At 31.6% G+C, this 14,568-nt stretch overlaps 1 protein-coding gene across 5 annotated transcripts in view; it reads right to left on the minus strand.

The window, feature by feature from the left end:
• Positions 1-14,568, minus strand: part of LOC126707378 (methionine--tRNA ligase, chloroplastic/mitochondrial-like) — a 114,526-nt gene that overhangs the window by 6,301 nt on the left and 93,657 nt on the right. The window contains exons 1-4 of one of the 5 annotated variants that reach the window (XR_007648924.1): positions 8,761-8,911; positions 7,631-7,780; positions 6,024-6,238; positions 5,927-5,988 (exon numbers count right to left, since the gene is read on the minus strand). Coding sequence is in view for 1 of the 5 variants with exons in the window: in XM_050406986.1 (XP_050262943.1) it covers positions 7,631-7,684 (54 nt within the window). In the remaining 4 variants the exon portion in view is untranslated. Of the gene's footprint in view, positions 1-5,926; positions 6,239-7,630; positions 7,781-7,917; positions 8,912-8,967; positions 9,009-14,568 lie in introns of those variants that run through there. The other 4 variants (XR_007648929.1, XR_007648922.1, XM_050406986.1 and 1 more) reach the window with 4 other exon arrangements.

Below are 14,568 nucleotides of genomic sequence, written 5' to 3' on the forward strand. Positions count from 1 at the left end.
AATAAGGTTGGAACTTTAGAAGCCTAAAGTTGAGTCAGGCTTCGACTCAAGTGGTGATCAGGAGTGGCAAATTGGCTAGTTGTGGAGGCAAGCAGCCAATTACAGGTTAGAAATGACGGCAGTGGCGTAAAGGATAATTTTTTTTTAATTCTTTTCTAAATAGATTTGGGGATTTTTTAGTAAACGACGGATATTTGAATTTATAAGAGACTTGATTTACAAAAAAAATTTATTTTTGGTGGATAATATTGTTGATTTGGGATTTGTTGAAATTATTTTTGTTGTTTGTGTAAATTTGGACGTGCTATGGGCAATGAATGGGCTGGATTTTATTTTTCTTTGGGTTCCTTGTATCATTCTCATTTTCTTAAAAGGGTTTTTTTAAACTAATTTTAAAAATTGAGGGAGGCCCATATGGATTTAAAAAGAAGAGTAAGTCTGCAAAAGAGGAACTAAAACCAGTTTTTTTTTTTTTTTCTTCTTCAAAATCCTGGGGGCCAATAAGTAAAATTAGCGAGAAACTGGTGATGTGTGCTTCCTGATAGTTTCATCTAGTGTCTGTATTGTATGGTTTGTATTGTGGTTGTCTTGTTATGTACGTAGGAATAAAATTTATACTCATTCATCTCAAAGAGTTATATAATTTGAGATATTTACGTTGTCTTCATTTCAGATTTGGATATACTGACTTGATTTTAGCATAACTTGAGATTGGCATGAAATTTGGGATGAATTGAGTTAACATGTAGAACTTATAATCTAGGGGGGTCAATTCAGGTAGCGTGTCAGGTTCATATCATGTCAAGGTAGGGGTATTCGACTAAATGGCTCAACCTCAACCCAACCCATTTAATAATCATGTCATGACCCTTCAACTCTAACCTAACTTATTAATAAGGCGGGTTGATTTGACCCAACCCATTTAATACGCTTAATAAACGAGTCGTGTTGGGTTGACACGAATATAACACAACCCATTTCAACTTACATAATATTAAATATAATATTCATCTAGAAATTTTTTTTTTTACATAGCAAACACTTCAAGTCTTCAACCCACATTCAAAATAATATAGTTCAACAAAAATATAACATTCAGCTAGGATTAAGTTCTTTACACTCTAAAAGAAGTGCATACACTTCAACCTAAATTCAAAATAACATAGTTTAACAAATATGAAATAACATAGTTCAACAAAAATATAATATCCTTGGAACTCGCCAAATGCTAAGTATCAATATTGAAATAATTGAAGCAAATAGTAGACTAATCCTGACTATGACTATGATTATCATCTATAGATTCTTTGTTGATGTCCAAATTTATAAAATCTTCCACAAGCTCATCCAATTTCATTTGTGCAAGTTCTATGCCTATATATATATATATATATATATAAGTATTAGTAGTTACAAAATATGATCATGCTTCAACAGTTTTAAAAGCAATACCCATCAAATCTAGTTTATAAATTATCTCAATAAACCCACTTGCAAGATATGTAGACGATGTCTAACACTAATACAAATACCAAAAAAAACACACAGCACAAGACAAAAGCTACAACCGTGGCCTTAATCAACAATTAATATATCTCATATATTAATAATGGCACATGCGTTCGAAGTTTATAGAACAAAAACATTATGCAGAAAAAATTACTAAAAAATTTTGAAACACCAAGAAAATGGTTTTCTTTAATTCTAAAACTCACTAAACACATTAGAGAGAGAGAGAGAGAGAAATAACCGGTTTAAGACTTTGAGTTTGAGAACTAGGCGTGAGTCTATAAGATAGTAGAGTAAGTACTACAGCTAAAATAAAATAAAATAAAAAGTAAATTAGATATTTATAAGAAGGTTTAGAGATTTAGGGTTTGAAGGGTTTAAAGATCTAGGATTTGTAAAGTTTCAATTTTCAATTATATCCCTTATAAATTTTTGAAATTACTCACTTTTCTTTTTAAATTTGAAATATACGTTGGATATAAAAGGTATTTGATAAATATAAAATAAAATGAATATTTATTTGTTATACTAGTTAAACGGGTTGTGTTAAGTAGGTCATTTTGGGTTGACACAAATAAATTGGCGTGTCAAACATTTCTATTGTGAGTTATGTGAGTTGACCTGCTTACGACATGTTTTTTATCGTGGCACTTTTGGGTCGACCCGTTTATGACCCAAACCCATTAAGGCCCAACCCTAACCTGCAAAAACCCGTGTTGGGTTCATGTCGTGTTTGCGGATTAGGTTGAACATTGACACCCCTATTATAACCTAGAGAAAATCATAATTTTTTTGAAATTTCTAGTTATTTTAAATTTAAAGCCAAAGTGGTGAGGAAATTAATTATGTTAGGCCAAATTTATTGGGTCCCTTTTTGTGTTTGGTTTTAGGCTTAAAAACTTTCAAGCACGGGAAACATCATTAAAAAGATTTTGAAGAAATTAATCCAAATCTACAAGAACTTTATTTTGAGACCCATGATGTGTTTCATTACTGATTTGATGGTTTAGGCATTAGGCTGTAAGTTTATGAAGGTCATGATGTAAATGGCTTAGGAATAATGAATACCGGCTAACCTCTAGTTTTGGGAAAATTGGGTCATACTCCATTTAGGACAACAAAGTGATGGAGATGGTTGAGTTTTGATAGATTAATATGAAATTTAGGTACTGCCATGTCATACTTTTGAGGGGAGGGCTGCCTTAATGAGTTTAAAAAGTTAAGCACAAAATTTTAAGTGCTGAGCCAAGTACATATCAATAGTTAAAGCCTCATCTTATTATTACTGCCTTTTATTTGCTTAGATATACATAGATATTGACACGTTTATTTTTACTAAGTCATCTAATCCTTTATTAGGTTCTACTTGATGCTGTTTGGGTGACACAAAAATTGTTTGTCAATTTGAAGTAAGTGGATATTAGATAATGATTATTCTCAAGATATTATATTATATATGTATAATTGAAAAGTTCATCAAAAAATATATATGGGTATAATTGAAAAAAAAAAAAAAAGCTTGGCTAAATTGTGAACCTTTTTTTCTAAAAGTTCTTTCTATATATAGTTATTTATTTATTTATTTAAATGGGATACATAGCTATTGTGGCGGGCAAAAATTAACAGCTAATTAAACCAGGTGGATACCTCATCCCCCCACAGCTATCTATATGAAGAATATTTTATAATAATATTAAAGAAAAAGAAAATGTTTTCATAAAATCAATTACACTATCTGTAATCTTTGCCAACACAAAGCTAAGAGTTGGTCTTTGGATGAAATATTGTTTATTGTGGTGTGGTACATTGTTATTGTTTACTCTTCGAAACCATTGCTATCATTTGCTCTTTGGAACCATTGTTATATTTTACTTCTTTGGGTTATTGTCTCTCATGGGATGCACCTGCTGATTGTTAAGATTGTCTTAGTTTGGCTAATATTTTATATACTAATTATTATTTATTGTTATCGACAAATTAATCGTGAAAAAAAAAATTAAAAAAATAAAAACTTTAATGTTACATGTATTATTATATGTTATTATAAGTAGTTTACCCAATGATGAAGTGATGTTCTTGTAACAGAACTATGGCTTATTGAAATTGGGCAAATATTTTAAGAGAGTATTATTTGTTTATTTAAGAAGGTATATGTTTTTTACTGTATAATTAAATGTTCACTTCTAAAGCAAGTTTTAATCTTTATATTGAATTACTTTCATACTGTTAATAAAATGTTTTGTCAAATTTAATACTTACTCTACTATAATGTGCATTTTCACTTGACAATATCATGTGATGTAGTCTCTTTTTCAATTGTTAGCTCACCCCCTTTCTCCACCATTTTCAGATTAGTTCAATGGACTCTCTTAATCCAACTAGTTGGTGATTGTTGGAGCTAAGAACTGAAGACTATGTGTAGCAGTGAACTATTTTACGAAAATTTGCTCTATTGTGATTTTTTAGGGTTGTAAACTTGGTAATCATGAGACTATTTAAGAATGTATTTGGAGTCTTTATTTTCTCATATTCTAGTTTGATGAATTGTTGAGAGATTTGATATTTAAATGTTGTGTTGAAGGTTTGGTTTATTATATTTGGATATATAGTTATGCTCTATTCCAATCTTATAGGTTAGTGCCTTAAAACTTAAAAGTTTCAAATTGTTGTCATATTTGTTTTAAGCTAAGCTTAGTGCCTTATCACAACTCATTTATCTAAATCTCTCATTTGGATATGGATCATGATAATGAGATTGATAGAACTACTTTTAGTCCCATTACGTGGCAATTGATAAAACGTATACTTGTATTATTTAAACAAGTTGTAAGACTCATTAAAAAGGTAACGTGAATAGTTTTATCAATTATCGCATTGTGAGTTAGAGGAATTTAATTCCAAACTGGTTTAGGCATAAAATATTTCACTTTTTGTTAATTATGAGATTTTATGGAGAGTGTGGCTTAATAAAATTTTTTAATAAGCAATAGTAGAAATTTTAATCATGAATTGGGTGATTATTATTATTATTATTATTGATGTTGCAAAAGAATATGTATTTTTTTGTAAGGTGGGGCCAAAAGAATATACTGAGGGTGAAGCTGTGAAGGTGTATATAAGATGGAATTTTTTTTGTCTCCAAAACTTTTTTTTTTACTCAAAACTGAAAAGTCACTATCGTTATCTCACTAATAGAAAGTGTCTTCGTGGTACATAGTGTACACAATTGGTATATTTGAAACTGACATGCCTATTAAAATAATAATAAGAAATTGAAAGTAATTTTAAATAATTCCATGTCATCATTTAAAATGAATAAAAAATTTAAACAAAAAACATCTGAAGTTGGATTTTGTGATCTTGTTAAGCCAATTTAAGCATGAATTTGGCCTAAAAGGGGAAGTAATTTAGGGCCTATGCACACTAGACTAAAGTGGTGTGTTTTTACTTTTGGTTCACTTTTTCAAGTGAGTGGAAACAACTTCCTCCTCTCTTTCTTTTTTTCTTTTTTTTTCTTGGGTCGATGTGAAGAGAACTTCGTTGTGTTGATTTTAATACTTTTTGCACTAAGGAGAAAGAAATTTTCTTCCACCATTTTTTCCTCTCCACATTATTATGTTTGATAAGTTACTGTTAACAGTGTTAAATGACGTGTCAGCTGTGCATTGGTCAGTTAGAAAATCTGTTGGTTACATTAGGCACCAATCCATGTTTTGAGTACATAATAACAGGGGCATATATATTAGATTAAGTAGCATTTTCTCAATTCTAAGATTGAAATCATTTTGCTACTCTCAAATTGCTCTTTGTTATAAATTAAAAGATAAAGTTTAACTACAAAATTGGTTGTAACTTAAAACTACTAACTCACTCAATAAAATAAATATTACTACATATTTTAAAAATCTAACTGTTAAATTGTATGTTATTTACACTCTTAATACACATGTCAAATTTTGTGTCAATCGGATATTATTTACTATATGATCTATAAACTTATATTTTATGCATAATTTTAAATGATAAGAACTTGCAATTTAAAAAATTTATTGATGACATGGTTATTGATTTTTAATATTCTTGAAATTTTGCAAGCATAGAAGATATAAGAAGAAGATGTAATTTAATGGTGGATATATCAAAATTCACATCCACTAAAAAGATATTGAGTAAGATTGTAGCCTAAAACTACAACCAGTTTTGTAGCTAAACTTTGTCCTTCATTAAATTTGGCATGGTATCAGACTCTCTCATGGCAACTTCTTATTTTTCCTCAACTACTAGCAATAGAAATCATCTATCCCACTTTGTGTCTCATGTTATACTTCACCAATTCCAACTTATTACATATTATTTTACTTTCTTTATAAACACACACACACACTTTTTGATAGGTACAAACACACATACACATAAATATACAAACAGCTGTTTTCATAAGTTGGAAGCTGACTGATGTCTACATGTTTGTGGTAATAACTAATAACAAAAACAAAAAAAAAACAAAAAAAAACAAAAAAAGATAAATAAATAAACATTTGTAATACAAATTAGGAACTTAGAAGCTTAGCGAATTCCAAATTACAAAAGAAAAGAACTTTACCCTCGTAATACATCAAAACACACATATACGGTTTGCTTATTGTCATTAGGAACTAGGATGCCCCAATCCACTAATGCTCAGGAAATGGAAAAAATCTCTTAGGCCACTTTTGATCCAGCTTTGCACCTTGAAGCCAAATGATTATGAAAGTGATTAGTAGAAAATTCCATATAGCAAGATACTAAAAGGGTATTCCTAACATTTCATTATAAATTTCCAAGGGGAAAGAGATGCAAAGAGAATTTTAGATTAAATTCATAAGAAAAAAAAAATGATTCCCCTGCCTAGTATGATTGATATACGGCAGCAAAAGCACTATCAATACAGGGCATGTCACCAATATAGCTTTACCCAAAAGGCTTATTCAAAGTACTATTGGTTCAGCGCAACAACTTTTTAAGGAATATATTAGCAATCATGGCATAATTACTCTTCAAAAAGAATATCTTGAATGGTAAGTACTATCAAACGCATTCTACCAAGTACCAATAACTATAACTAATATAGATTTACTACAACAATATATACACAATATGCCAACTATTAAACTAACAACATTCTTAATCAGCATGCTCAGGCTCTTATTAGGAAATTAATCATGCTAAAAGAACCCCCCAAGAAAATTCTTTTTACAGTAAAGCTCAGGGACTGTTAGAAGTATGTGATTAAATGATTAAATTTACCATATTTCAGTAGCTTAAACTTTTAGGATAATCAGTAATTTAACAAAGTATCGATGCAGGAGGTCCTAAGTTCGATCACTGTCTACATGTGGGGAGGTGTTAGAAGTATTTAGTTAAATAATCAAATTTTTTATATTCCAATAGTTTAAACTTTTGGAACAATCGGTAATTTAACAGGGATCACAATTTAGGACGCACTAGACTAAGTTTTTACAAAATTACCCACTATCTCACTTCATTTAACCAAAACAAAGGTTGCAAAAATTTTGGATTGTATCAAAGTTTCTTCCAATAATTTTTTATATTTTGATAGTGCAACGAAGTAATTATCCTCTTTCCAAGGAACACACAGCTTCAGGTGCATAGGGCAACAGTTATCAAGCAATTCTTTCTCATCCAGCACATTCACAAAGCTAAAGACATTACACTGTTGTGGTACATAAATACAAAACCTCTCTCAAACAAAAAGACCACAATAAATACATAAACAATTTGTTCAAACAAGATAGTGCATATATGAAACTGGAAATTAGCAAGAACCTATATAAAATAAAAAAAAGGAATTCCACATAACGAGTAACCTCAACAAGTTCTTGTAAATATCAAAGAAGATTTTCTACACAAATACTAGCACCCTCAAAAAAACAAAAAAAAGAAAAAGAAAAAAAAAAAGAAACCGCTTTTTATCAAATACTCAACTATAGATACATATAATGCTATAACCCCTTCACTAATCCAAAAGTATGTGAATAAAAAAACAATACGCAGATAAGGGAAATTAAATTTAGACAATGTTGCTACATCCACATTTACAAGTTCAAAATGCAAATGTTACCTTATACTCCTCAAAGTTGACACAATAATGTCCTTCATAGATATATATCACCATTGGCAACAACCCTTAGTAAAATTCCTTCACAATTGCTTCATGCTTGGGTTCAGACTCATTGGTTGTCCGAATGAACTCATCATAAGATATGTCTAACTGCAGGCAGAACGTACACAACAAAACAGAGGAGATTATAAAAAATGGAAAATATGCACAACAATTGGAACATTCATGATTCAAAAAGTCAGGCTAAAGTAAATTGAGAGTGCATTAGTATCTTGGGTTAATATTACATCTTTCCAGAGTGTCTTATATGCATGTTAAATGACATCACAATCACTTGAGTCGGAACCCCGGACTGCCGCAGCAATTTTTTCCCCATGCTCATCTGTGCTGGTAAGGAATACAACTTTCTTTCCTAATAGCCTTTGCCACAAAGATATGAACCATAAAATGTTTGCCTTTTTACATCATATTGCAAGTTTGCAACACTGAAATTGTTCAATAACATAAAATTACAACAATGCACGTTTTCCCTGATTTGCTTGTGGAAATATGTTACCTATGCAACATGCTGTTAAAAATATATATACACACACAGAGTTTTCAAATAAAACCCCGAAAGCTATTTGAATTTACTCTTCATTAGTAAAAGAGCCGAGCATTTACTTTGTTTTTACATCTTCTCACTATACATGAAAAACATATAAACCAATTGAGGGCCATATTTGATCAATCAAGCATACAAAAAGGCTATTTCTAGTTAATGGAAGCTGTACAGAAGAGCGAAAGAAAACTTTTTTTCATTTATGGGCTTACGGTTCTTGTTATATTCTTGAAATGTGTTCACACCTGTAAACAAAACACAAATAACACATCTAGGCTAAACCTCATAGATCCAACTCATACTTCAGATTCCAGAGGATAGCTACGCAATTCCAATTCCAAAAGTATTCAAACCCATAGCCCCAAATTAAACTACTGCTTTCTCTCTGAGCCATACTTCGTAGTCTCTCTACTAATGAAAAGAATGAGAGAGAATACCAATTATTGTTTGGACCGATCTGCTAGGTAAATTCCGGGATAGACAAATTCAATTTTTTTTTCTCGGGAAACAAACAAAGTTAAACATATACCTGTAATAGGACGAAGAAGTGGCGGAGATGAAATCGCTGACCACCGTGCCTCAGCTCGCCGTCGGAGATCTGTATTTGAGTTTTCCCGCTCTTTGCGTTTTCAGAGAGAGAAAGAGAGAGTTTGACTTATGAATGAGTTTGTTTGTTTGTTTGTTTTTTTTTTTTTTTGGTTAGAGGAAAATTTCATTAAATTTTTAAAGCGAAAACCTATTTTTACTTTGTTTATTTTGACCCTTTCAAGTTTCAAGGGAACCCGGAAAAAAGTGAATCAAAATAAGACAGGTTTTTTTTTTTTTTTTTTGGTGGTAAAACTTTTAGAGACTAAAAAATAAAAGAAAAACTAATTGAATGCAAAGTTTAAGAACAAAAGTAATTCCTTCAAAAAAAGAAAAGAACAAAAATAATATTTTAGTAATATTAACAAATCAAAGACGACTAAATTGAACTAAGGTAAAAGGCACTTTCTTAAAGCATTCACAGCAATTGAGCTAAATTTTTAGCTTTTTAGCTATTTAAAAAGTCATTTTATCTATTTTACCTTCTCACATCAGTGGAGCTATTTTAGCTTTTAATAGAATAAAATAATATAAACACTACAATAAAATAATATTTTATTCAACCACTAACACACAGCCTCAACCACCGTCAAACCCATAAAAATCATTGCACAACCACAATCCCACCGTGCCCATCAAAACCAGTGAAGAAGAACAAAACAAAAACCCAGAAAAATCAACACAGCCAAACCGAAACCCATGCCCAATACTCTGTCCGATTCGGTACTGGCCAACGAGACCTGCGTCGAGGGGCACGGTTTCACGGTCTTCACCGACGAATCGAGCCCTAACTGATACTGACTGCCCGATTTCACTGCCAACGGCATGGCTTGGTCCTTCTTAATCGAAACGGAATGAGTGCAAAGTGAAACGGAATGCTCCGATTTGAGGCGGGTTGAGAAGTGAGAGAGGAAAAGTGGGGAGAAAGGGGTCTGTGACGGCTGGGCTTGTGCAGATCGGCGATGTGTCTGTGGAGGAAGAAAGAAGGGTTTGTGGAAGAAGAAAGAAGAGATAGAGAGGCAGTGAGGAGAGAGACACAGGAAAATGAAATGCAGAAAGAATAAAAAATAAAAAGGTAATGTGAATGCAAAATTTTTTTATTTTTTTATTTTTTAGCTCTCAGCTATAATGCACAGTCATAAATAGCTGTGCACTATAGTAATGAAGGTAAAAAAATAAATAAATAAAAAAAAACCTTTAACTCCACTGCTGTAAGTTGATTTTTGTATTTTGGTGGAGCTAAAATAGCTATATAGCTATTTAGCTCCACTGCTGCAAGTGCTCTTAGCAGTTTGCACAATTCTTGAATGAAGGCAATAATTACCTCCACTTCATGAGACCCCTCTTTCTCACGTGTGAATCTGCATATAATGTGAGATTGATCTTTTATCACTTGTAAGTTGTAAGCTGAATAGTAGGCCAAATTCAATACAGGCTTTTACAACAAATGGGCTAATTGTATAGTCTTAAAGATTGTTATTTTTTTGTACACAAACACAAAAAAAAAAAAAAAAAAAAAAGCGAAAAGAATAAAAAGAAACTTAACCCTCTTTTTGCAAGAAAACACAAAAAGACCAGTCCCAGTCCTCAGAGTCATTGATATAAATTTTAAGTTTCCCAATTCGAATAAACTCAAATGGATTATAGGCAATAGGCAATGTATCAAATGGATTAAACAAAGGTCGGGGTTCAAGTCTCCAAGAGGGAGTTTTACACACATATACAATTAAATTAGATTAGATTAGACATTAGAGTAGAATTCTATCTTGTATAAAAAAAATACTAATATTACACGCGCACGTATTAGCAACGTATTTTATCAAACAAATACCGGAGGTCATCAACACAATACAGAACAAACAAAAAATCTCACACTACTAACACAGACAGTCAAGCTAGTCTATTCTCAACCATAACAACCAACAAAATAAACCATGGAAATCTACTTTTTGCATGAACGTAATCTTCCTGATCTATACGTAGAAGCTCCAAATGATGTAAAGCTTAAATTTAAGCACTATGTTGGTAACAAGTATCAGACAGCTGAGGCCGTGACAGAGCCGTCGTCAGTATTCATAGCTGGAAGTTGGATACTGACTTGACTGTTGATAACGTCGCCACTGCTGGAATTACACTCGCGTAGTTAACGAATGAGTATGACAATGAAGATCATGAAACCAAATATTGCCGAAGTGATTTTGATGTCCAAAAGCAGCTTTTCGTCTCTGTTACAAAGCCAAAGGTTTTTGTGCATCATTATAAATTGCCAATAAAACACACAAACACATGTATAAAAATAATAATAACAAATAACTAACTATAGAATATAGATAGTGGTACCCGTTCAGCGGGGGAGGAGGGTCTGCAAAAGTGTAAGCCGAGAGAGGAGTTGGAGGATTTGCAAAAGCCTAATGAGTAGAAGAAAAGTGTGAAAATGGTTTGGACATGGAACGTACCCCATTGATAAATATGGAAGGCTTGAGATTCTGCAGCTTGGAGACAAGGTGTTATATAGGCTTTTCAGGAGGGTAGATTGGGATTCTCACAAAAAAAAAAAAGCAATTACACATAATCCACTTTTGGTTTAGGCGAAAATCACATTGTTTATCTGTGGTTTGAAAAATGTTACTTAATCCACTTGTAGTAAACTCCGTTTGTTTTCTGTAATCCACCTCTATTAAAAGCAAGAGTAAATATGTATTTTTGCATGCTTTTTATGTCTCTCTCCTCTTAAAACAGAAAACACATACAAAAACAAGACAAAACAAGATCAAAAGATGGTATTTGTAAAAAATTTATAAACTTGGCTCAAGAACTCCAATAAGGCACAAAATGTCTTTGTAACACGTTAAAAGAAAATAACAGCCAAAATTTTTTTACTTTATAAATAAATTAATTAAAAAAAAAAAAAAAAAAAACTCTCCATTATTTCTTCTCTTTGATTTAATTAATATCTCACGCACTCTCTCTCTCCTCTCTTGCTCTCTGTGTCTACCTCTCTTTGTTCACTTTATCTCTCTCATCTCTCACACTAAAATTCAGATCGGCAGTAGCACGGTGCTGACAGTGGAGGAGCACGAGGTGGTTGTATGGGTTTGGGTTTTGATTTATAGAGAAGCACAACTGCTTCGAGTCTGAGATTTGAGGTGTAGCGTGACATGTGGGTTGTGATTTGGGTTTTTTGATTTGGTTGTGGTCAATCTGAGATTATAGCCTGGTTGTGGTGGATTTCAACTGATGAAAGGTGGGTAATGCTAGTGAATCTCAAACCTTCGAATGACATGTATTTTTTCTTAGAGTGCAGCCGCTACAATTTATGAACACGAAGAAGAACTAATCTGGGTTTGAATAGCTAGGAACTGGATATAAGTTTTTTTTTCCTTCTTTTAATAACAAATACAACAACTCTTTATTTACCCAAAAGAGAGTGAGAAAAGGGAAAAGACTTACAATATTTATGTGAAAAGAAAAGCTGATTTGAGATTTAACCTTTATATTATGCGCAGGTTGTTTTCTTTCTTTCAGTACCTTTATATTATGTGTAGGCTGTACATATAAGTTTTAGCATTCAACCTCAACTATTTGTGTCTTCTAGTCAAAGAGAACCCAGAACAATACTATAAAAAAGTAGATCTGGTGGTGTTATTGGCTTTTTGCTTGACATTAAGACTGAAAAGGTATAAATAAAGTATAAAAGGTCTGACAATTTCATGGTGGTGTGATTGGCTTATTGCTAAGTGCTCAGATTTTTTTGTTGTTTTTTTGTTCGATTTATTACATTTTTGTAATTGTTATTTAGAGTTTTGAATATATTTATTTTTACATAACTCCCCCTTTTTTATCTTGTTTTTGTATGTGTTTTTTGTTTTAAGGGAGGAAAGAGACATAAAAAGTATGTAAAAATATTTATTTAACCTTGCTTTTAACAGAGATGGGTTACCACATGTGAGTTAAGTGACACTTTTCAAACTACGGATAAATAAAGTGATTTTCGTCCAAATTACATATGGATTATGTGTAATTACAAAAAAAAAAAAGAAAAAAGAAAAAGAAAAAAAAAGTAGATTGGTTGGGGACAGCGGCATAACCGTGGGTAGGTTTTGAGTTAATATTTAACCATAGTTAGGTTGAAATATCTCGTCCTTTTAGGAGTTTAATTTATAGAGTGGGACACCTCAGTTTTCTTACCATGTGTCCTCTTCCTTGGTACCAGAGTTCACAAATCGACAAAACTAAGGAGCACTGTAGGCAATGGTTTTTTTACTACAACGATATTATTGATTTTTCCCTAAACAATAAGGTGATATCAAATACTGAAAATGCGAAAAATCATGTTTTTTGTTACAATACATTAGATATTTACTACTACAATATTATTTTTTTTTCCTAAGGTGATCTTATCAAATAAAATAAACAATAAGGTGATATATAATAATCATATATCAAAAATGTAAAAATCACCATAAATTCCAAAACAAAAATACAGAGAGGATCATGATCTTTAATCAATGGTACCAAAGAAGAGGGCACATGGTAAGAAAACTGAGGCGTCCCTTTTTTTTGTTTTATTTTTTTTTTATTTTTAAGGAATCCAGAAACCCCAAACACATTCACACCCATATAGTTTGTGTTTCCGCTTCTCTCTCTCTCTCTCTCTCTCTCTCTCTCTAATGTTTTTTTGGTTGTGTGTGACTTTTTTTTTTTTTAATACAAGATAGAATGCATACTCTAACTTAATCTAATTATATATGTGTGTAAAGTTCCCTTCTGAAAACTTGAACCCTGACACTTGCCCCCCACACCCCACAAGTACTTATACTTGTAGAGTGACCATCGCACTAAGGGTGTGCGGTGGTGTTGTGTGTGACTTTTGAAGTGTATGAGATTGAGAGAGAGAGAGTCACCCCAATTAAATTTGGGCTAGGATTAGGGCAAAAGGGAAGGTTATTTATCCTCATTCAACCCAAATTTTTTTTTTTTTTTTAAATATATCTATATAAATTAAATAATAAAAAAGGAGTACAATATTAGTTAACCTAGTTTTGGATCATACTTCATTGGGGACAACAAGATGATTGAGATGGTTGAGTTTTGATAGACATAATATAAAATTTAGGTGTTGTCATGTTATACTTTTGAGGACTGCCTTAATATGTTTAAAAAGTTTAAACACAAAATTTTAAGTGTTGAGCCAACTACATATCAATAGTTAAGTCCTTGTCTTGTTTTTACTGCCTCATATTCACCTAGATATACCTAGATATTGGCATGTTTATTTTCACTAAGTCATGCATCTAATCCTACATTAGGTTCTAGTTGATACTATTTGGGGCTTTCGAGACAAAAATTATATGTTGATTTCAAATAAGTGGATTTCAGAAAATGATTCCTCTCTAGATACTATGTTATATATGTATAATTGGAAAAAACCTCTTTTTATTATTATTATTATACCACTCTAACATAATCTATTTGTATATGTGTGTAAAACTCTCTCATAGAGAGTTGAACCCCGGTCTTTACCCCTCAACCCACAAGAACTTTATACTTGTAGAGTGACTATCACGCTAAGGGTGCACGGTAGTGAAAAAAGCTTTTCTAAATAATGACCATTTTTATGTAAAAAAAAATTTCTATAAATAGATATATGTTTTATAATATATATCCATAAGAACATGCATTCTATAAGAATATTTTATGATATTGTTAAAGAAAAACAAAATGTTTTTTAAATAGTCAGCTAGACTATCTA

Source organism: Quercus robur, chromosome 11, assembly GCF_932294415.1.
Source record: "Quercus robur chromosome 11, dhQueRobu3.1, whole genome shotgun sequence".
Classification (NCBI taxonomy): Eukaryota; Viridiplantae; Streptophyta; class Magnoliopsida; order Fagales; family Fagaceae; genus Quercus; species Quercus robur.